Source organism: Jaculus jaculus, chromosome 16 (assembly GCF_020740685.1).
Source record: "Jaculus jaculus isolate mJacJac1 chromosome 16, mJacJac1.mat.Y.cur, whole genome shotgun sequence".
In the NCBI taxonomy this organism is placed as follows: domain Eukaryota; kingdom Metazoa; phylum Chordata; class Mammalia; order Rodentia; family Dipodidae; genus Jaculus; species Jaculus jaculus.
This window is the reverse complement of record NC_059117.1, coordinates 19350638-19375354: the sequence shown is the minus strand read 5'-3', so window position 1 is coordinate 19375354 and position 24717 is coordinate 19350638. Positions and strand designations below refer to the sequence as shown.

At 42.8% G+C, this 24717-nt stretch overlaps 1 protein-coding gene across 2 annotated transcripts in view; it reads left to right on the top strand.

Annotated features, from left to right (window-relative positions):
* The window catches only part of Pus7 (pseudouridine synthase 7), a 48622-nt gene extending 24180 nt beyond the window's left edge, over window positions 1–24442 (top strand). For both annotated transcript variants that reach the window (XM_045136135.1, XM_045136136.1), the window contains 9 exons: window positions 1525–1653; window positions 3006–3131; window positions 5199–5260; window positions 8364–8524; window positions 10576–10702; window positions 12757–12858; window positions 13734–13863; window positions 20178–20269; window positions 23178–24442. In XM_045136135.1, the coding sequence (XP_044992070.1) occupies window positions 1525–1653; window positions 3006–3131; window positions 5199–5260; window positions 8364–8524; window positions 10576–10702; window positions 12757–12858; window positions 13734–13863; window positions 20178–20269; window positions 23178–23314 (1066 nt within the window). In that variant the 3' untranslated portion in view covers window positions 23315–24442. The remainder of the gene's footprint in view (window positions 1–1524; window positions 1654–3005; window positions 3132–5198; window positions 5261–8363; window positions 8525–10575; window positions 10703–12756; window positions 12859–13733; window positions 13864–20177; window positions 20270–23177) is intronic.
* Window positions 24443–24717: the final 275 nt, after the last annotated feature.

Genomic DNA, 24717 nt, shown 5'->3' with positions numbered 1-24717 from the left:
GCTTGCAAGGCTGACATCCCTGGTTCAGATCCTCAGTACCCACATAAAGCCAGATGCACAAAGTGGGCACATGCATCTGGAGTTTGTATGCACTGGCAAGAGGCCCTGGCCATTCTGTCTGTCCCTGCTTACAAATAATAATAAATTTAAAACTTTTTTTTTAAGTTTATTTACTTGAGAGAGGGAGAATGGTCATGCCAGGGCCTCTAGCCACTGCAAATGAACTCCAGATGCGTGCAGCCCCTTGTACATCTGGCTAACGTGGGTCATGGGGAATTGAACCAAGGTCCTTCGGCTTTGCAGGCAAATGCCTTAGCTGATAAGCCATCTTTCCAGCCTTAAAAATTTTTTTTAATTAGTGAGGAGGGCTGGAGAGATAGTTCAGTGGTTAAGATGCTTGCCTGCAAAGCCTAATGACCTGGGTTCAATTCCCCAGGCCCCACATAAAGCTGGATGCAATAGGTGGCACATGTGTCTGTAGTTTATTTGCAATGGCTAGAGGCCCTGGTGTGCCTATTCTCTTTTGCCTTTTTTTTTTAAGCTTCCTTTTTTCATTTCTCTAAGATCTCTTCGGGAGTTGTAGAGGCCAACAGCTTCACCACCTTTTCACGAGTCTCCAAAATCACATCTCTCTTCCTGAGTTCTAAGACCTTGTGAAGGTGCCGACAGAGCTCCTCCGCGCTCGCCTCACCCTCTCACGGAGGTGCTGCGATCCCTATGCTCAGGGCCTCAGTCGTCAGATCTGTTACAGCATTTCATTTGAAGCCAAGCTTGGCATGCGTGGCTGTAGTGACACAACCTTTAAGATCAGTTGCCACAGGACCCACAGGAGGCGTTGGTCTGTCTGGTTCCTTGCTTTGACGTTTACCCTCGTTCATCACACTGGCTTTCATAGGCACCGCAGCACCAGAACAGAGCCTGGCTGAGACCTGAATACTTGGTCCAGTCACGGACCACAGCATCCCCACGCAGCTCCATGCTGGAAGAGCCGACTCTCTCTCTCTCCATCTGCCTCTTACTCTATGAATTATCTTTTCTCTCTACTCACTTGTATCTTCTAAGATTTATTTTTGGGGGGATGGTTTCAAGGTAGGGTCTAGCTCTAGCCCAGGCTGGCCTGGAATTCACTGTGTAGTCTCAGGGTGGCCTCAAACTCACGGTGATCCTCCTACCTCTGCTTCTCGAGTGCTGGGGTTAAAGGCATGTGCCTACATACCCAGCTTTTATTTTTCTAAGATTTTCTTTTTGTTAGGTTATTTTTCTTAACAGACAGAGCGATGGCTAACCAGTTCTGTGGGATTTATATCTGCCACCATCTCCTTTCTCACGTCCTGCACACAAAGCAGAGGTTCCACAGATATTACTGCTCGTTTCTCACCAGTGCGTAAGCAGCAAGGACACGTGTCCTTCTACCCTTGCGTCTGCTGCAGTGAGAGCCTCCAGCCCCCTCGGCTGTTGGGCGGCCTTGTTCTTTCAGCCACGTGGTATCTCATGCTCCTTTTTTTTCTTTGCTTTCTTTTAAAGAATCAGTGCACAAAGGCTGGCTCACCTGAATAAGTGCTTGATGAACTTCAAGCTAGGGAACTTCAGCTACCAGAAAACCCCTCTGAAACTGGGAGAGCTTCAAGGAAATCACTTCACGGTCGTTCTCAGGTAATGAGCCGCAAGCGGGGCTGCGGGGTGTCCAGCAGGCTCCCCGCAGGCCTGATCTTCAGACTTGGTGGTCAGGGGCAGGTTAGCTGGTACCGGGAGCAGTGGCAGCAGGAAGGGCAGAAGAGGCCCGCAGGGGCGAGGGGCGCAAAAGGCTCGTGTGGTCTCTGACAGCAAATAGTCTTTGCCCCCTCCCCTCCTGAATGGTTAGGGTTGCCTTCAGAAAATAAAAACCCATCATCTTCAGCACATCCTCTTGAAAGACGAGACACCTGTGATCTCACTGGGGTGAAGTTTCTAGAGTAGACGAATTCACAGAAAGTACAGTAGGAGGGTACTGGGACAGGGAGCGCTAGAAAGTTCTTTACCAGGGTTAAGAATTTCAGTTTGGAAGGGAAGAGGATACTTAATAGGTTGATATTGTATATATGTAATTACAATGATTGTAATGGGGAGGTAATATGATGGAGAATGGAATTTCAAAGGGGAAAGTGTGGGGGTGGGGAGGGAGGGAATTACCATGGGATATATTTTATAATCATGGAAAATGTTAATAAAAATAAATAAATAAATAATAAAAAAAAAGAATTTCAATTTGGGCCAGGCCTCTTATCCCAGTATTTGGGAGGCAGAGGTAGGAGGATCACCATGAGTTCAAGGCCACCCTGAGACCCCATAGTGAATTCCAGCTCAGCCTGGGCCAGAGCAAGACCCTACCTCAAAAAAAACAAAGGGGAAAAAAAAAATAAAGAATTTCTGTTTGGACCAGGTGTGGTGCCACATGCATGGTCCTGACACTTGTGAGGCAGAAGCAGGAGGCTGCCTGCACACAGGGGCCTTTCACAGTCCTCAGCCCAAGGAGCAGTGCAGACCGGAAGGCCAGCCTGATGTACAGAATGAGGCCCGGGCTGCACAGCCAGACCCTGTCTCAGAACAACGCAATAGTTTCACTTAGGAAGATGTAGAGAAGGTTGGGGAATAACAGTGGTAAAAGTTACATGACATTGTGAATATACTTAATGCTGTTCAGTTTTAATGAAAAGTTAATGTAAAGGGACGAGGAGATGATGCAGTGGGGAAAAGCGCTTCCGTGAAGACCTGAGCTCAGGGCCCCCGAACCTGCGTACTCCTGGACACCGAAGTGCACATCTGTAATTGCAGTGTGCCCACAGCCAGACGGGAGATAGGGAGAGACTTCCTGGAGGCTTGCAGGCCCACTGGCCTGACAAGTGAAGTGGCAAACAAGGCAGAGGGTGAGGCCTCCAGGACGGAGGCTGACAGCCATGGTGATGGCACGTGTCCCCAAGTGTCTCTGACCACCAGTTTTTCCTTCTGGTTACTTTGGGCCTCTGCAGGAACATCACAGGAACTGACGAACAAGTACAGCAAGCTATGAATTCTCTCAAGGAGATTGGATTCATCAACTACTACGGAATGCAAAGATTTGGAACTACTTCTGTCCCCACCTATCAAGTTGGAAGGTGATATTTTTATTTTGTTATTTATTTATTTGAGAGAGAGGCAGATAGAAAAATAGAAAAATGGGTGTGCCAGGGCCTTCAGCTGCTGTAAATGAACTCCAGATGCATGTGCCATCTTGTGCCTCTGGCTTGTGTGGGTCCTGGGGAATCAAGCCTGGGTCCTTTAGCTTTGTAGGCAAGTGCCTTAACTGCTAAGCCATCTCTCCAGCCCAAGAAACAAGTTTTGTTTATGGTGTTTTTGATGATTTGTGTTTAGGGCGAAGTAACCGCTGGTTCATAGCTTCCACTTAAGTTTTACTCTATTTGTTGTGCATATGACATAGTTTAAAAAAAAAATCAAAGTTCAAGTGGGGTGGTGGTGGTGCACACCTTTAATACCAGCACTGAGGAGGCAGAGATAAGAGGATCACTGTGAGTTTTAAGTCTACCTTGAGACTCCATAGTGAATTCCAGGTCAGCCTGGGCTAGAGTGAGACCCTAGCTTGAAAAAAAAAAAAAAGTGATTCCCATTTGTTATCTCTGATCTGCCCCTCCCCCACCCTTTAATGAATGTGCTGGAGGATATAATTAATGAAGTAGAAATTAAAACTTCTGATGCACTTTTAGATAGTAGAAAAGCCCTCTAGGGTAAATGAAGGTAGAAATCACATTAGTAAATACTTAGATTCATAAGCATGCTTTCAGATGGGGCTACCCAGCAGAGACTGTTACATAAAATAACTATCCATGTGGGAATTAAAACTGTGGTAGTTTCAAGTTGGAGCCGATCTGAGTGCTGCCGTTCCTTCTCTTTGTATAGAGCACGTAAGAATGAAGGACAGGGAGGTCTGCCCAGCACACTAGCCGTAGTCATGGAAATCGTTCTCTTGATTCGCAGCCGTTTTTCTGCATACAATATGAAGTTGTATTTGCTTGTATGGTTTTTCTGAAGAAAGAGGTACTTGGCCACTCTCAGAGGCAGTGTTGTGAAGGGAAAGTGCAAAGTCAGGCTCGACTTCCGAGCCTCAGGTTGCTCATGTGTAACATGGAGGCAATACTAGCTGCACAGACAGGTGGAAATGAAGGGAGATGGTATTTATACAACCTGTTTTCTATGCCTAGAATATAGTAAGGACTCACAAAAATTTTTTTAAACATTTTTATATACAAGCAGAGAGAAGAGACAGAGACAATGGGTATGCCCGGGCTTCCAGCTGCTGCAAACAAACTCCGGATGCATGCGCTACTTTGTGCATCTGGCTTTTATATGGTGTTGGAGAATTGAACCTGGGTTGCTAAGCTTTGCAGGCAAGAGCCTTCGCCACTGAGCAATTTCTCCAGCCCTAAAAATACTCAAAATTAAGGCCAGCTGGACATAATAATGGTGTTCCTGTACAGTCCCAGCTACCCAGAGGGGTGAGACAGAAGGATCCTAAGAGTTCAGGCCAACGTGGGCAGCCTAGAAAGACCCTGTCTCTTTAGTTAGAATAACAACAAACAGGACCACATGCATTGAACATGCACACACACAAACACATGCAAAAAAAAAAAAAAAAAAAGATTGAAAAGCCAGGCGTGGTGGCGCACGCCTTTAATCCCAGCACTCGGGAGGCAGAGGTAGGAGGATCACCATGAGTTCGAGGCCTCCCTGAGACTACATAGTGAATTTCAGGTCAGCTTGGGCTACAGCAAGACCCTACCTCGGAAAACAAACAAAACAAACAAAAAAATGTTAAAATGGTAAATGGTATGTATAATTTTCCACTGAAGAAGGCAGAAGGAGGGCTGGGCGCTTGGCTGGCATGCATGAAGCTCCAGGTTTGGTTCTCAGCAGTCCTAGCAATCAAGAGGTGGAGACAACACTTCAAGTGATTAACAGTTCAAGTTAGAAGGGAGCATTGTGTCCTTAATTTTTTATTTTTTCTAAGGTTCTGCTAGATTTACATGTAAAATATGTATCTTATAATTGTTCTGTTTATTTTTAAATTTAATAAAAATAATGTAAACATTGTGATTTTACCGATGATTTAGACATACCAAATTCATCTCACTGCAAAGTTAAGTAAAATAAATACTGTTTAATTCTAGGGCTATTCTACAAAACTCCTGGACAGAAGTTATGGATTTAATACTGAAGCCCCGTTCTGGAGGTAAGAGTGAAAGTTTAGAAAAAATAATAATAATAAAATATGGGCTGGAGAAATGGCTCAGCAGTTAAAGACACTAGTTTGCAAGGCTTGACAGCCCAGTGCCCATATAAAGCCAGATACAGAGAGGTACATGGACCTGGAGTTTGATTGTAGTGGCAGGAAACCATTTTTCTAAAATATGGGGCTGGAGAGATGGTTTATCAGTTAAGATGCTTGCCTGTGAAACCTAAGGACCCAGGTTTGATTCCCCAGTGCCCATGTAAACCAGATGCACAAGGTGGCGCATGCGTCTGGAGTTAATTTGCAGTGCTAGAGGCCCAGGCATTCCCATTCTCTCTCTTCCTTTTTCTCTCAAATAAAAAAATAAAATAAATACTAAAAATAAAAAATAAAAATAGGGCTGGATAGCCAGGCATGGTGTCACACACCTTTAATCCCAGCACTCGGGAGGCAGAGGTAGGAGGATCGCCGTGAGTTTGAAGCCACCCTGAGATCACATAGTGAATTCCAGGTCAGCCTGGGCTATATCGAAACACTACCTTGAAAAAAACAAACAATACAACAAGAGAAAGATAGGGCTGGAGAGATGGCTTACCTGTTAAAGCACTTGCCTGTGAAGCCTAAGGACCCATGTTTGACTCTAGATCCCACATAAGCCAGATGCACGAAGGTGAGGCAAGTGCAAGGTCACACATGCCCACTAGGTGGTGCAAGCATCTGGAGTTCAATTGCTGAGGCCCTGGCATGCCAATTCCCTCCCTCCCCCCCAAATAAAAATAAAAAAATCAAATAGCTAGCTTAGTATTTAAGGTGTTTGACTACAAAGCCAAAGGACCCAAGTTGAAGTCCCCAGGACCCATGTAAGCCAGATTTGCACGGTGGCACATGCATCTGGAAATTGCAGCAGCTGGAGGCCCTGGTCCACTCATATTTATATTCTCTCTCTGTGTCTCTCTGCCCCGCTCAAACAAATAAAAATAAAATAAAATAAGCCGGGCGTGGTGGCACACGCCTTTAATCCCAGCACTTGGGAGGCAGAGGTAGGAGGATTGCCATGAGTTCGAGGCCACCCTGAGACTCCATAGTGAATTCCAGGTCAGCCTGGGCTAGAGTGAGACCCTACCTTGAAAAACCAAATAAAATAAAATATATTTTTAAATTTAAATAAATAGCTGGGCATAGTGATACACTCCTTTAATTCCAATACTTAGGAGGCAGACATAGGATCACTGTGATTTCAAGGCCACCCTGAGACTACATAGTGAATTCCAGGTCAGCCTGGGCTAGAGTGTGACTCTACCTCGAAAAACCAATGAGTAAATAAATAAATTAATAAAATGTATAGCTAAGGTATTCATGAAATTGGTCAGATGTGGTGGTGCTCGCCTTTAATCCCAGCACCTGGGAGACTGAGGTAGGAGGATTGATTGCCATGAGTTCAAGGTCAGTCTGAGGTAGAATGAGACCCTACCTTGAAAAAAAAAAAAAGTTATTCATGAAATCACTTATAATAAAAGTAATTGTAGCTGGGCATGGTCACACATGCCTTTAATCCCAGCACTTGGGAGGCAGGGTTAGGATGATCACTGTGAGTTTGAGGCCACCCTGAGACTACAAAGTGAAATCCAGGCCAGCCTGGGCTGGAGTGAGACCCTACCTCAAAAAACAAAAACAAAAAAAAAGTAATTGTATGGCTGGAGAGATGGTTTGGCAGTTAAGATCCTTGCCTGCAAAGCCTTAGAATGCAGGTTCAATTCCCTAGGACCCACTTAAGCCAAATGCACAAGGTGGCACATGTGTCTGGATTTTTTTGCAATGGCAAAAAGCCCTGGTGCATCTATTCTCTCTCTCTCTATCTGCCTCTCTCTGTGTATGTCTGAAATAAATACATGAATAAAATATTTTTTTAAAAGTAATTGTATAATATTTCAGAATTCTCTTTGTTTTGATATTAAAATTAAAAGTACAGTTTACCTGGGTATGGTGGCACATGCCTTTAATTTTTAATCCCAGCACTTGGGAGGGAGGATTGCTGTGAGTTCAAGGCTAGCTTGAATCTAATTCCAGCTCAGCCTGGGCTAGAGGAAGACCCTACCTTGAAAAACCAAAATAAGTTAAAGTATAGTTTATTTCTTTTTTTTTTTTTTAATTTTTTTTTTTTTTTATTTGAGAACGACAGACACAGAGAGAAAGACAGATAGAGGGAGAGAGAGAGAATGGGCGCGCCAGGGCTTCCAGCCTCTGCAAACGAACTCCAGACGCGTGTGCCCCCTTGTGCATCTGGCTAACGTGGGACCTGGGGAACCGAGCCTCGAACCGGGGTCCTTAGGCTTCACAGGCAAGCGCTTAACCGCTAAGCCATCTCTCCAGCCCTATAGTTTATTTCTTATATTTGCACAGTATTATGTATAAGCTTGCAGTTTTTTGATCTATATCCTTATTTTAGCTCTTGCATCCATCTAATTTATTCCTAAATAAATAAATATATTTAAGAAATTAAATTTCTCTTCATTTACTACTAAATCTCAATGTATAGGAATCTTGTATGTATGACTATCTTACTAAAGCATGGTATAATGAAATATAAAATCCTTTTTAAATTTTTGTTTATTTTTATTTATTTATTTGAGAGAGAGAATGGGTGCAACAGAGTCTCCAGCCGCTGCAAATGAACTCCAGATGCACACACCACCTTGTGCATCTGGCTTACGTGGATACTGGGGAATTGAGCCTTGAACCAGGGTCATTAGGCTCACAGGCAAGTGCTTAACCACTAAGCCTTCCCTCCAGCCCTGAATTACCTGATTTTAAGGGGAGCAACCCATTTCAACGTGACAGTAAAATGGAAAGAGGAAATGGGGGAAACTGCAAACAAGTCAGCTGAATAAGCTGTGACGGTGACAGGTGTCAGCAGCTTTTGCTCTTGGTCGTCACCCAGTCCCCTAAACTGTGAGGATTCCATCCTTTTGCTTTCTGGTGGCTGCTCTGAGGTTGAGATTCTCCATTTACAAATGTCTGCTCCTTGTGCATCTTCTATGAAGCAGGTTGTGAAAGTCTATTGGATAAATCATTAACTCATTTCTCCCCCACTCACCCCCCGCAGCTGAAAAGGGGTATTTGGTTAAATGCAGGGAAGAGTGGGCGAAGACCAAGGACCCAGACGCTGCCCTCAAAAAGCTCCCTGTCAAAAGGGGTGTGGAGGGGCAGCTGCTCCGAGGACTCTCCAGATACGGAATGAAGAACATCGTCTCTGCCTTCGGCATAGTGAGTGTGGCTTATGGGGCGCCTTAACGCTTTTTAAAAAAATTTTTTTGTTGTTTATTTCTTTGAGAGAGACAGACAGAGAGAGAAAGAGGCAGAGAGAGAGAGAGAGAATGCGCATAAATGTTGCTCGCAAGATTTCACCAAGTTCTGAAAGATATCCAAGACCTCACAGTGCCTAGCACTACCTATACAAGATCCTTATAATAGGAGGAAATGATAATGACATCAAAATGAAATAGAGAGGGAGGGAATATGATGGAGGGTGGATTTGTGAGGGGGAAGGAATTGTCATGGACTGTTGTCTATAATTATGGAAGCTGTCAATTAAAATGCCATGAATAAATAAAATTTCTTATATAGAGCACTAAGATATTAGTGGCAGGAGTTCATGTTTTAAATCTACAATGAATAAATACATCTGTGCAAATAAAGCAAATGTTAGGGATTTCTGCCTTAATCAGACACAACTTCCAACCGGAAGAACTTAAATGTCAACTATAAAGCCATCATTGCTTTGTCCTCTATAATCCTAGAGAGAGATCACTTAACACAAGTGAGTGATAACTACGTTCAAACAGCATGACTCCTGGGATTTTTTTTGTACAACTGAGGAAAATCATGACTCAGATTTAAAGGTTAAACTTTAATGTATCCTAGAACACACACACACACACACACACACACACACACACACACACACAAACTGCACTTGCCAATATGGTCCCCTTTCTTGGTTTAACCAGAATGTCACGCGACTATTTGGATGCTTTCCTGCCCAAGTCACCTTAGGCAGTTCAAAGTTCTGGTGACAGAGCTGAGTACTCAGCACTAGGAGGCGTCTCTGACACCCCCCAAGACTTATGGAGCACTGCAGAAGAGGTGGCAGAGAGAATAAAGGATGGAGTGGGGGTGCTTCAGAATGCTGTCTTCTGAACACACGGTGACCACTGCATTCATGATCTCACAGTGGCTGTTGTCACCTGCACAAGACCTGAACAAGATCAAGCCATCAACAAGTTGGCAAGAATTGTCTATCTGTCTGTCTGTCTATCTATCTCATCAAAAGAGAAGAGGCAGCTAGGTGTGGTGGCACACACTTAGTCCCAGCACTTGGGAGGCTGAGGTAGGAGGAGGAGGCTACAGACTAGGTTCCAGGTCAGCCCAGGGCAGAATGAGACCCTGCCTCTGGAAAATCCACCCCACCTCCACACAAAAAGAGGGATTAGGTGGAAAGGAGCTCAACAGAGGGGGTCAGGGTACAGAGATAAAATAACATAATAGGAGAGGATTATGATTAAAATACCTTGCGTACATACATATATGAAAACAAGAAAAAGAAAATAAATGTGGCTGGGTATGGTGGCGCTTGCCTCTGATCTCAGCACTTGGGAGGCTGAAGTAGGAGGATCACTGAGTTCGAGGCCAGCCTGAGACTACACAGTCCAGACCATTTTATCTCTGGAAGACTGCATTGTAAGCAGTCCTACCCTTCCTTTGGCTCTTATGTTCTTTCCACCACCTCTTCCGCAAAGGACCCTGGGCCTTGGAAGGTGTGGTAGAGATATCTCAGTGCTGAGCACTCCTCTGTCACTTCTTCTCAGCACTCTGATGCCTTTGAGGCCTCCCAGTGGTCACCACCATCCGAAAAGAGAAGCTTTTCTAGCCCAAACGTGAGAGTAGCATTAATAAATGGATATGAACCTTAAGAGAAGTGCTTACAGGGCAGTTTGGTGAGCATAATATGTGCGTTTAGCCAGGCAACAGCAGGCGTTGTGACCTCCCCCACCATAGGCTTTAGACTAGGTTTCATGGCAGGTTCTTTTTTTTTTTTTTTTTAAGCCTGGGCTTTTTTTGTTTGTTTCGTTACGGAGATCAGGGTGGAACTCGGGGCTGTTTGCAAGCGCTCTTCCACTCGCTGCGCTGCCTCCCCAGTGCTTCCAGCCGCGACTTAAAATGTGCATTTCCTGCACTAAAAAGACACAGTGTCTTATGAAGTACAGCACTTTCAGTAGTTAAAATTGTCTTCTTGCCTATTTTCCCTTTCCTTCCAGATACCAAGAAATAATCGCTTAATGTATATTCATAGTTATCAAAGCTATGTGTGGAACAACATGGTGAGCAAAAGGATAGAAGACTACGGGCTGAAACCTGTCCCAGGAGACCTTGTTCTCAAAGGAGGTAAAACAGCACACATCATTGTTGTTGGCCAAACTCGGGTTCAGGTGTTTGCTTCAGTATTTTTGAAGTCCAGCCTGGCTACTAATTAAGAAAGGCTAAAATAAAATAAAATAAAAATAAAGAGCTGGGGAGATGGCTCTGCAGATAAAGACACTTGTTTGCAATGCCAGTGGCCCAGATTTGACTTCCCAATACCCACTTAAAGCCAGATGCACAAATTGACGCACGTATCTAGAGTCCATTTGCAGCAGCAGAAGGCCCTGGTGCCCATACTCACTCGTTCTGCCCCCATCTTTCTCTCTGTTCTCTCTCTCAGATAAATAAAAATAATTTTTTAGGGCTGGAAAGATGGCTTAGTGGTTAAGTGCTTGACTGTGAAGCCTAAGGACCCTGGTTCGAGGCTTGATTTCCCCAGGACCCATGTTAGCCAGATGCACAAGGAGGCTCATGTGTCTGAAGTTCCTTTGCAGTGGCTAAAAGCCCTGATACACCTCTCTCTCTTACTCTCAAATAAATAAAAAATAACAAATATTATTAAAAAATTAAAAATAATATATTTTTTTAAGCCGGCATGATGGCACACACCTTTAATCCCAGCACTTGGGAGGCAGAGGTAGGAGGATCACTGTGAGTTCGAGGCCACCCTGAAACTACATAGTGAATTCCAGGTCAGCCTGGGCTAGAGTGAGACCCTATCTCAAAAAACCAAAATAACAATAATAATAATTTTTAAGAATTTTATTTATTTACAAACATAGAGAGACAGACAAAATGGACATGCTAGGACCTCCAGCTGCTGCGAACGAGCCCCAGGTGGGTATGGCCCACTTTGTACGTCTGGCTTTACATGGTCACTGGGGAATTAAACCTGGGTCATTAGGCAATACAGGCAAATTGCTTAGCAGTTAAGGCACTTGCTTGCCTGTGAAGCCTAAGGACCCAGGGTCGAATCCTACGAACCCAAATAAGCCAGATATACATGGTAGTCCACATGTCTGGAATTCATTTGTAGCGGCTAAAGGCCCTGGTACACCCATTCTCTCTGTCTCCCTCCCTCCCTCTCTCTCTCTCTCACACACACACACACAAGTAAATAAATAAATATCTCAAACGGGGTAGAGATGAAAGGGCCACAAGAGCTCAAGATACTCTTTTATATCACTAATAGAAATTATGTAGGGCTGAGCTAGAGAGATGGTACTTGCCTGCAAAGCCTAAGGACCCACAGAAGCCATATGCACAAGGTGGTATATGTTTCTGGAGTTTGTTTGCAGTGGCTAGAGACCCTGGCACACTCATTCTCTCTCTCACTCACTCTCTCATCTGCCTCTCTCAAATAAATAAATAAGATATTTTTTAACAAATATATAGGGCTGGAGACGTGACTCAGCTGTTAAAGGTGCTTGCTTGCAAAGCCTGATGGGCTCGAGTCCCCCAGTACCCACATAAAGCCAAGTGCACTAAGTGGTGCATGTCTGGAGTTTGCTTGTAGTGGCAGTAAGCCTAGCATGCCCACACTCACATTCTCTGTGTGCTTTTCTCTAACTCTCTCTCAAGTAAAATTTTTATATATGTATCTGAGGCTGGAGAGAAGACTCGGCGGTTAAGAGCACTTCCCACGGCAGCATGGGGGCCAGAGGGAGCCCCAGACCATTTGAGTTCGAATCCCCTTCACTCATGTAAACAGCTATGTGTGGCCATGGATGCCTGTAGCCCCAGTCCTATAGGGAGCAGACTGGAGAATCACTGGGGATTGTTAAAACAGCAAACTCCCAGATCAGCAAACCTCTGTCTCAAGGAAAAACAGGTTCAGAAAATGGAGGAGGGTACGTAATATTCTCAGTCTGCCATGCAAAGGAGGCACCACACTTGGCACATACCTGTGGATACGTCATAACCAAGAGAATATAGATGCCACCTCAGCTTCATTGGCATCTGAGCTGGTACATCTTGCACTTCTGACTTGGTTAGATATTTAAAATTTTAGGAGCATAAGTTCATGAAAATATTGTTCTGGTTTTTTCTTAACCCATTGTTTACTTGTGGATTTGCAGCCACAGCCACCTATATTGAGGAAGACGATGTTCATAATTACTCCATTCATGATGTTGTAATGCCTTTGCCTGGTTTTGATGTTATCTACCCAAAACATAAAAGTAAGTTCCTCATGTGGATAAAATAGTTAGAAGAAGTCTAATATAATTAAGCTACTAGCAGCCAAGAGTAAAGAGAAGGGAAAATATCAACATCCTAAATGTAATTTTAAAACTTTATTTCCATCACATTTAAAAAAAAATTAGATTTCAAAAATCTATAAACTGTCAGGCGTGGTAGTGCATGCCTTTAATCCCAGCACCTGGGAAGCAGAGGAAGGAGGATTGCCATGAGTTTGAGGCCACCCTGAGACTTCATAGTGAATTCCAGGTCAGCCTGAGCTAGAGTGAGACTCTACCTGGAAAAAAAAAAAACAAAAAATCTATAAAAAATAGTTATGTAGGAAGGTCTGCCAGAAAGGAATACATTCGAATAGATAATTTTTTTTTTGTTTTATTTTTTCAAGATAGGGTCTCACTGTAGCCCAGGCTGACCTGGAACTCTGTAGTTCCAGGCTGGCCTTGAACTGGCAGCAATCCTCCTACCTCTGCCTCCCAAATGCTGGGATTAAAAGTAGGCGCCAGGGCTGGAGAGTTGGCTTAGCGTTTTAGCGCTTGCCTGTGAAGCCTAAGGACCCTGGTTCGAGGCTCGATTCCCCAGGACCCACGTTAGCCAGATGCACAAGGGGGTGCACACGTCTGGAGTTCGTTTACAGTGGCTGGAAGCCCTGGCGTACCTATTCTCTCTCTTGCTCTCTGCCTCTTTCTCTCTCTCTCTCTCTCTCTGTCGCTCTCAAATAAATAAATAAAAATAAACAACAACAAAAAATAGTAGGTGCCAATATGCCTGGCTTTATATTGGTTTTAAATTTGAGATTTTGTAACTTTAATTTGCTGACAGGCTGCAATCCAATTAACCTTTTTGTATTTTGTGTTAGTTAGTGAAGCCTACAGGGAAATGCTCACAGCAGACAACCTTGATATTGACAACATGAGACACAAAATTCGAGATTATTCCTTATCGGGGGCCTACCGAAAGATCATTATTCGTCCTCAGAATGTCAGCTGGTGAGTCACAGTCTGGAATGATACAGAACTGAACTACTACCTGACGTTTCGGGGGCTTCACCTGACAAGGTGCTGGATTTTGTCAAATGCTTTTTCTGCATCTAATGAGATGATCATGTGATCTTTGTCCTTCAGCCCATTTATTTAATGTATTACATTTATCAGTTTATCAATTTGCATATGTTAAACCATCCTTGAATCTCTGGGATAAATACAACCTACTTGGTCGGGGCTGAATAATCTTTCTGGTATATTCTTGTATTGTTTGCATATATACATATACACACACACACACACACACATACATATATATGTGTGTGTGTGTGTGTGTGTGTGTGTGTGTGTGTGCGCGCACACGCGTGCATGCATGTGTGTATGTATATATATATATATTGTTGTTTGTTTGTTTTAGTTTTTGTTTTTTGTTTTTTTGTTTTTGGTTTTTCGAGGTAGGGTCTCACTCTGGTCCAGGCTGACCTGGAATTAACTCTGTAGTCTCAGGGTGGCCTTGAACTCACAGTGATTCTCCTACCTCTGCCTCCCGAGTGCTGGGATTAAAGGCGTGTGCCACCACGCCCGGCTCTGTTTTTGTTTTTTGAAGTAGGATTTCACTCTAGTCCAGGCTGACCTAGAATTCATTATGTAGTCTCTGGGTGGTCTACCTCTGCCTCCCAAGTGCTGGGATTAAAGGCATACACCACCATGCCCGGATTTTTTTTTTTTTCTATTTGCCAATATTTTGTTGAGAATTTTGACATCCATATTCATGAGGAAGATTGTTCTGTAATTTTCTTTTTCTGTTCTATCTTTGTTAGAGTGATGCTGGCTTTGTAGAAGGAGTTTGGTGGGATTCCTTCCTTTTCTATTTTATGGAAAGTTTGAGAAGCATTGGTGTTAGTTCTTTCATGAAGGTCTGGTAAAATTCACCAGTGAATCCATCTGGACCTGGACTTTTTTTAGTTGGGAGACTTTTTATAACTGCTTGGATCTCCATACTTGTTATAGGTGTATTTAAGTGGTTAATCTCATCTTGATTAAATTTTGGTAGGTCATATAAATCAAGGAAATCATCCATTTCTTTCAGATTTTCATACTTAGTGGAGTACATGATCTTATAGTATGTCCCTCTGATTTTTTAAATTTCTGTAATATCTGATGTGATGGTGCCTTTTTCATCTCTAATTTATTAATTTATGTCTCTTCTCTCTTTCTTTTGGTCAGATTTGTTAAGGGCTTATCAATCTTGTTTATCCTTTCAAAGAACCAACTCTTTATTCCATTGATTCTTTGGATTGTTTTTTGTGGGTTGTATTTTGGGGTTTTTTTTTTGTTTTGTTTTGTTTTGTTTTTGGTGGCTCATGCCTTTATTTTATTTATTTATTTATTTGAGAGGAAGTAGGGGGGAGAGGCAGAGAGAAAGAGAGAATAGGTGTACCAGGGGCTCCAGCCACTGCAAACAAAGTCCAGACATCTGCGCCCCTTGTGCATCTGGCTTACATGGGTTCTAGGAAATCAAACTGGGTTCCTTAGGTTTCACAGGCAAACACCTTAACCACTAAGCTATTTCCCCAGCCCTATTTCATTAATTTCTGCCCTAATCTTTATTGCTTCCTGTCTACTGATTTTCAGTTTGCCTTGTTCTTTTTCCAAGGCCTTAAGGTGAAGCATTAAGTTGTTAACTTGCAACTTTCTAATTTCTTAATATAGGCACTTAAAGCTATAAATTTCCCTCTTAGTACTACCTTCATTGTGTCCCAAAGGTTTTCATTTGTTGTATTCTCATTATCATTTGATTCTATGAATTTATTTGATTTCCTTCTTGTTTTCATCATTGACCCATTCATCATTTAGTAGTGTATTGTTTAGTTTCTATGATTTCATGTACGCTCTATAGCTTTTATTGCTATTGATTTGTAGTTTGATCCCATTGTGATCAGATAGAGTGCAAAGAATTATTTCAGTTTTCTTGTATTTGTTAAGATTTGCTTTGTGGGGCTGGAGAGATGGCTTAGCGCTTAAACACTTGCCTGTGAAGCGTAAAGACCCTGGTTCGAGGCTTGATTCCCCAGGACCTACGTTAGCCAGATGGACAAGGGGGCGCATGCATCTGGAGTTCGTTTGCAGTGGCTGGAGGCCTTGGCATGCCTATTCTTTCTCTATCTGCCTCTTTCTCTGTCTGTCACTCTCAAATAAATAAATAAGTAAAAATCAACAACAACAACAAAAGATTTGCTTTGGGTCCTAATATGGTATCTATTTTAGAGAATGTTCCATGTACTGCTGAAAAGAATGTATATTCTGCAGCATTTGGATGAAATGTCCTATTGATATCTGTTAGGTCCATTTGTTCTATGACTTCATTTAATCCAGATGCATCTCTGTTTATTTTTTGCCTGGATGACCTGTCAATTGATGAGAGTGGGGTGTTAAAGTCACCCACTACAATTGTGATTGGTGTTATCTATGACCTTAGTTCTAATAGTGTTTGTTTGATGAAGTTGGGAGCCCCCTTGTTAGGTGCATATATGTTTAGGATTATAATGTCCTCCTGTTGGAGTGTTCCTTTAATCAATTTAAAGTGACCTTCCTTATCTTTCCTCCTAACTAATGTTGATCTGAAGTCTTCCCTCTCAGATACTAGGATAGCAATCCCTACTTGTTTTCTAGGCACATTTGCTTAAAACACCATTTTCCAACCTTTTACCCTAAGGCAGTGTCCATCCTTTGTAGAAAGGTGAATTTCTTGGAAGCAACAACTTTTTAACCCAGTCTGCAAACCTGTGTCTTTTGGTTGGGGCATTGAGGCCATTGATACTAAGAGTTATTATTGAAAGGTGTGTATTCATTTTTGCCATTTTTCTTGTTTTTAGTTCTTCCGATTTTACCTTTTCTCTCTTCTATTAACTAGTATTTGAGTATGGTTTGTTTTTTCTAGGTTCCTTATATGTGTGCTTTTCTTTCTCTTCAGCATGGAGGATTCTTTCAGGTATTTACTATAGAGTTAGTTTTGTCTTCCAATACTCCTTTAGCCTGCTTTTGTTGTGGAATGTCCTTATTTCTCTGTCTATTTGAATGGATAACTTTGCAGGATAAAGTAACCTTGGTTGACGGTTGTTATCTTTCAGAACTTGGAATACATCATTCCAAGCCCTTCTGGCTTTGAAAGTTTGTGTTGAGTAATCTGCTGTGATCCTGATGGGCTTGCCTTTATGTGGGACTTGATTTTTTTCTCTAACTGCTTTCAATATATTTTCTTTGGTTTGTATCTTGGTAATTTAATTATAATATGGTGAGGAGAGGTTCTTTCTGTTTGGTGTTCTAAAGGCTCCCTGTATATGTATTGACAACTCTTTCCCAATTTGGAGGACATTTTCTTCTATAATTTTGTTGAAAATGACTACTATGCCTTTGGAGTAAAATTCCTTTCCTTCTATTATACCCTGAACTCTTATGTTTGATCTTTTCATAGTGTCCTGAATATCTTGAAATTCCCATTCATGCCTTTTTTTTTGTCTTTCTCTTTGTTGGACTGTATTACATCTGCCACCTGGTCTTCTAGTTTAGATATTCTGTCTTCTCTTTCATCCATTCTACTAGTGAGATTTTCTCCAAAGTTTTTTATTTGACTTACTGTGGTTTTCATTGCTAGCATTTCTGACTGGTTTTTCTTTATTATTTCCATTTCCTTATTCATGTCTTGCATTGACCTCCTTATTTCATTAAATTAGTTTCCTCTGTCTTCATTGATTCCTTTGATTTCCTTGAGCATATTTTATGATCATTCTTTTGAAATCTGTCTCAGACATTTCTTCTAAATCAGTCTCACTGGAGGTCATTTTTGATGGATTTATAATTTTTTGGTGGATTTATTTTGATTTTTTGTGTTTCTTATAATGTAGAGATTATTGCATCTTGAATTAATTTAGTGCTTGAGTTTTCTAATCATCTGCACTATTATTAGATGTATCAATCAATCTGACTTTATATATCTTCAGGGTAGGAGTTTAAGGTACTAGGTGTGGCTCCTAAGACTCTCAGAGTAACCACAAAAGTGACCCTAGGTGTTGGGTTTGCCTGCTATGAGAGGATCCTAGTACGCTGGGTGGAATGTAACTAAACAATATACACATTCAATGAAAACCAGAATGGAGTATTTATGCAAGAGTAAATATTATGACAAACAGATCCTTTAACAAAGTCAAAGTCCTTAGGATGTGTGTTGCCCCACACCCTTAATCCTGCCAACTGGGAGGCTGAGATTTCTGGTCTGTAGAGGGTTCCAAGGTCAGCTTGTGACCAAGTGAGACCCTGCCCCAATGAATGACAGAAGAGGAGACAAAGGCACTATAAATCAGGAAGCAACAAATGACAAGCCCAAAATACAGCTTACTCGAGAATGGCAAATCTGGCTGCGCATGGGATGGCATATGCCTTTAATTCCAGGACTTGGGAGGCAGAGGTAGGAGAATCGCCATGTGTTTGAGACCACTCTGAGACTACATAGTAAATTCCAGGTCAGCTTGCGCTAAAGTGAGACCCTACCTCGAAAGATTTTTTTTTTAATGGTAAATCTAGGCTGGAGGGATGGGTTAGCAATTAAGGTATTTGCCTGCAAAGCCAAAGGGCCCAGATTCTATTCCCCAGAACCCTCGTTAGCCAGATGCACAAGGGGGCACATGCGTCTGGAGCTCTTTTGCAGTGGCTGGAAGCCCTGGCACACCCATTCTCTCTCTCTCTCTCTCTCCTTTTTCTGTCAAATAAATAAAAATAAAATATTAAAAGTAGAAGAAGCTGGGCGTGGTGGTGCATGCCTTTAATACCAGCACTGGGAAGGCAGAGGTAGGAGGAATGGCAAATCCAACCATCCATCAGACTTAACACATAATTTACCCTGACGAGGAAGGTGCAATTAGCACTTCCAACACAAATCTGCATACCAGGCTTTTTTGGCCTGACCTGGTGTAATCCCAGTTACCTTTTGGGATGGCTTTGGTCTCAGCTGTGCTGCGGGCCCGCTTGGGTCCCTCTTTGCTGTGCTGTGGGTTCGGGTAGGCTGGCAGGGCCGCTGGGTTACTGTTCTGATCCGAGCCAGGTGCTGTGTAGGTGAGCTTCCTGCCCAGGTCCCTGGTTTGCTGGTGCTTGTGCTGGCAGTGGGGAGAGGGGAGGCTGTGGACAGTGGCTGAAGTTCTCCCTCTGGTCCTCGCAATCCTCTTCCTCACCAGCCATTCTGTTGGTCCCTTACGTCCTCCCTTCACATTTCTTGAGGTCCCCAGCAGGCTGGTGTGAGTGGAGAATCCTTCTCCCCTGGCTTTTTCTGCAGCTCAGACCAAGCCTGACGGCCACGCGGACCTGGTTCCCCCGCTGCTGGAGCCGCTTCTGCCTGCTTCTGTGGTCTCTGGACGCCCTGGGTCTCTCCTGCGTCTCTGCTGTGATAATTTATTTTCTTTTCCTTTCTTTTTTTTTTTTTTTTTTGAGGTAGGGTCTCACTCTAGCCCAGGCTGACCTGGAATTCACTATGGAGTCTCAGGGTGGCCTCAAACTCATGGCGATCCTCCTACCTCTGCCTCCCGAGTGCTGGGATTAAAGGCGTGTGCTACAACGCCCAGCTTCGTGATAATTTCTTATACACCTTCACTTTTTAGTAGGAGAGTGTATTTTGCTGGTTTTTGTTGTTGTAGTTGTTTTTATTTTTTTTTTCTTTTTTCCTCGCCTGGGCGGCTTCAGTGTGGTTCCTGCACCACCGTCTTAACCAGAAGTCTCCAGTCTGTTTTGGTTTTGTTTTGTTTTTTAATACCATATTTCTAGAGAGAAAAGGATACTTGTTTTAATTCGCCTTAAAACATATTGTCTGAAGAAGCATTGAGAGTGTCAAAATGAAACCCTGAACTGCTTGCCCATTGGCAGGACATTTTCTTTCCTCTTCTCATTCATGTCTCTTTTGCTGTGGGCTTGAAACTGGCAGAGTTGGACTTTTATCACCCACACTCCAAAAGGCAGTACCTCGCTCATAGCAAGGTGACAACAGTAAGCACCACCCTGGACAAAATGGATATGCCATGATTGCTTTGACCCCAGCTGTATAAATGGAGCTTACCACACTGGACACATTTCATAGTGTCTCCATGGGCTGACATACTTTCTCACTGTGCTGTTTAACATATAGAGGCAACAGTTATGCATAAACTCTTGCCCTGCTCCATCACTGGGAGACTACCTATAATTACTTACAGTAGATGCATCTGATGAGATTGAGCAACAGCGTCTTTAATGAAAGTTCATATTCTTGTTTGTCTCTATTTTTGTATACTTTGAAGGGAAGTCGTTGCATATGATGATCCTAAAATCCCACTTTTGAACACAGACGTGGACAAGTTGGAAGGAAAACCACCACCAGTTTTTGCCTCTGGTAAGTTACTCAGTCTCTAGCTCTGTGCCAACACTGAAATAGTTTCTCATATGAAAATGCAGGTTTGGAAGCTAGGCTGATGGCTTAGCAGTTAAAGGTGTTTGCTTGCAAAGCCTGCCAGCCAGGGGTTAATTCCCCAGTACACATATAAAGCTATATGCACAAAATAGCACTTGCATCTGGAGTTTCTTTACATTAGCAAGGGACCCTGGCATACCCATTTTTATTCTCATTCTCTCTCTCTCACTATCTCAATTAAATTTTATATATCTATGTATATATGTGTATATATATATATATATATATTTTTTTTTTTTAATGTAGGTTTTGGGAGCTAGGTGTGGTGGTGCACGCCTTTAATCCCAGCACTTGGGAGGCAGAGGTAGGAGGATCGTTGTGAGTTCAAGGCCTCCCTGAGATTACAGAGTGAATTCCAGGTCAGCCTGAGCTAGAGTGAGACCCTACCTCGAAAAATAAAATAAATAGGTTTGGGAGGAAAATGGTCTTATAGTCAATCATTACAACTGCCCACCCACTCTGATCTCTGTTTTTGAATAGTCACCATAGTCTCATGATTTTAGCTAGAGGCAAGTAAAATATCCCCATTGAGCAGATAGATAATATAGACAGATGAGCTGGGCATCTACCTCAAAAAACAAAAAATAAAATAAAAAGTGAAATTTATATTCTCACTATCAAATTCTTGTTCTTTCTGTTTCTGTTTTTGTTTTTTTCCTTCATGCCTTAATTTTTTTTTTGTTATTGTTTGGTTTATAGAAATGTGCCATCATATCTAATTTCTTAATTTGTTTCTTTGGTTGGTGTTTCAAGGTAGGGTCTTGTTCTAGCCCAGGCTGACCTACAACTCACTCCGTAGTCTCAGGGTGGCCTTGAATTCAGCGATCCTCCTACCTCTGCCTCCGGAGTGCTGGGATTAAAGGTGTGCGCCACCACGCCCAGCTTTAATTTGTTTTTTAAGATAAGGATTTTATTTCCATATTTCACAATACAAATAGAAATTCTGCTTCTTTTTTTCCCATATCTCCCCTCTAAAAGTATTCTCTTGGATGCAAAGAGGGAGCCAGTCTTTGTTGCCATGTGTGACTAGCAGTCACAATGTCACAATGTCATGATCTCCTGGCGAAGCAGAACCACTGATACAAAACTGATATGATGAGGCGCACACCTTTAATCCCAGCTTTTGGGAGGCTGAGGATGGAGGATCACCATGAGTTCTAGGCTACCCTACACAGTGAATTCCAGGTCAGCCTGAGCTAGCATGAGACCCTGCCTTGAAAAACTTAAAAAATAAAAATAAAAGCCTCCCTCCCCTCGATCCTTGCCTTTCTTGGGTGGTCTCATTCCAGGAGCAGGTCCCATAGGCACCATTTGAGGAAAAGGAGGGACCACCATTGATATCATGGGGTGGGCTCTTATTTGTGTTGCTGGCATCCTGCTGGAGCCCAAAGGACCAGAGGACTTGGGGAGGTGAAATGGGGGTATACTTGTTAAAATACAGCCTTTGTTTTGGTAGTTTTGTTCTGAACTCCAAGTGCATATGCTACCTTGTGCATCCGGCTTTACATGGGTACTAGGGAATCAAACTTGGGTTCTTTGGCTTTGCAGGTGAGTGTCTAAACCACTAAACCATCTCTCCAGCCCTCTCGCTTCTCTTTCTCTTTTCTTTTTTTTTTTAATTTTTATTTATTTATTTGTAAGCAAGGAGAAAGACAGACAGAATGGGTACACAAGGGCCTTTAGCCACTGAGACGAACTCCAGATGCATGTGCCACCTTGTGCATCTGGCTTTACATGGGTACTGGAGAACTGAATTGTTTTTCTCTTTGTTTTTCACAGTAGGGTCTTAACTCTAATCCCAGCTGACCTGGAATTCACTGATGAGTCTCAGTGTGGCCTCCAACTCACTGCGATCCTCCTACTTTGCCTCCCAAATGCTGGGATTAAAGGTGTGTGCCACCATGCCTGGCTTTCTGTTTATCTTTTGAGAGAAGATCTCATGTTGCCCAGGCTAACCTCAAACTCAATACGGAGCTAAGGATGACCTTGGACTCAGGATCCTCCTGTCTTCACCTCCCAAGTGCTGGCAGGCAGGCATGCGCCACCGCTCCTGGTTCAGGCTCATGTAGTGTTGGGGATCTAACCCCGGGCTTCGTGCTCGCTAGGCAGATAGGCACTTGACTAGCTGAGCTCCACCTCCAGCCTCTTCCATTTCTGATGGTAGACATTCCCTGCATGTTGCCTGCCATGGCGGGGTGTCTTTCTCACCGACGGAGAGTCACTGGTGACATGCGGTACAATGGGTGTGTTGTTCTGCGGGCCATTGGCTACTCTAGTCCACAAGGCTGGGAAGTGACTGCCTGCCTCACCCCTGCCCTGTGCATTTCTTTCTTGTTTTCTGCATTTCTTTCTTGTTTTTTGTCACCTGACCTTTGTTTGTTTGTTTATTTTTGTTTATTTATTTATTTGAGAGCGACAGAGAGAGAAAGAGGCAGAGAGAGAGGGAGAGAGCGAATGGGCACAACAGGGCCTCCAGCCATTGCAAACGAACTCCAAATGGATGTGCCCTCTTGTGCATCTGGCTAACATGGGTCCTGGGGAATTGAGCCTCGAACCAGGGTCCTTAGGCTTCTCAGGCAATTGTTTAACCACTAAGCTGTCTCTCCAGCCCCTCACCTGCCCTTTTCATAAGGCTTCCTCAATAGGACTGCCATACCCATTCAGCTGACTCTGCTCAAAGGTCCTTCTGTGACACCGTTTTCCGAGGCCCCTTAGGAGATGGAGCCCTAAGGAAAGGGGCCCAGGTTGCGTGTGGGGCTTCTGGGACTCCCTTGGCTCTGCCCACAGCCACATTCAATTTCTGATTATTCCCTTCTTTCTTGCCTGGCAGAAGGCAAATACAGGGCTCTGAAAATGGATTTTTCTCTTCCTCCTTCTACTTATGCTACCATGGCCATTCGAGAAGTGCTAAAGAGAGATACCAGCATCAAGAAACAGACCCAGCTGAATACAACCTGGCTCCGCTAACAAGTTCCTGGCCCTCAGAAGAGAAGATGGACTTAAGAGTTTGCTTACTTATATCTCCTGGTCTTTTTTTTTTTTTTTTTAAGTACAGACCCATGTTTGGATTTTGAACCTTTGTAGCATAGGATAATTTGTATTTTTTAAATTTTTTATCAGCTTCAAGAATAATTTGCAGTATTTGTGTGTGTATGTGTGTGTATAGATATATATATATATACACATATATATATACATACATACATACATACATATATATATGTGTGTGTGTGTGTGTATATATATGTATATATATACACACACACAAACACACACACACACACACACACAAATCCCAAGGATTGTAATTATAGCTCAGAAGGTATAAATTGGTCAGAGTATATTTTAGGTGCTTAAATCATAGTACAGCATCAGCTTTGCTGGCTTTCTTGTAAAAGAAGGACTTTGGTTTAACATTACAGTTTTAGATTTCACCACATACTTGAAGAGTAACAGGAATTTTTTTAACACAGCCACGAATGGACTACACAACAGTTCATCTTAAGAGCAAATGCAATGAATGCTGACTTTAGGAAGTGGAGGGTCCACTCAAGACTAGGTAGTCACCATGCCGATTTGCATGGCAGTGTAAAGGTCATCAAACCCAGAAGTGCTTGTCACTGTGCAGCTATGGACCAGATCCAGGTAGGCATTCGTGGATTTACGAGCTTACAATGGCTTTGCATTTATAATATTTATGGTCTTTCAGGAGAGTTGCAAAGATAGGGCCTTTTTTATAAAGTCAACATGTAGCCATTTTTGTTGGTTAAGGTCTAATTTTACTCTAGGTGCCTTTTATGTTCAGAACTCTTTTCAGCAGACTTGCATTTGCTCAAAAATGATGGCAGAGACAAAAACCTTAAATCTGTACAAGGGCTCTTATCAGCGACGTTTACTCATGGTCCCCAACTGCTTGAGTATTTCCCTTTCTGTACTTCATGAAAGGTTCCCCTGGTGTGAAAACACAGATCTACCTTTCCAAAGTTGTATAACATAATTGTACCAACTTTTATTTTCTATCATTTATAGATAAATATTTTTAAGAATTCCTTTCTACCAATTATGTAAATAAGTTCAATAAATATCTAAAACTGAGTTCAAGTGAGAATCTCATCCCTGACTAAAGGAAAACAAGTGAATGAAGGATCCTTGAAGTGCCCTGATCGAGTGTGAAATCCGAGAATAATATAAAAGAGCATAAGCAGGCTGGAGAGATGGCTTAGTGGTTAAGGCATTTGCCTGCAGAACCAAAGGATCCGGGTTCAATTTCCCAGGACCCACATAAGCCAGATGCACAAAGTGCGCATCCCATCTGGAGTTCGTTTACAGTGGCTGGAGGCCCTGGCGTGCCCATTCTCTCCTCTCTCTTT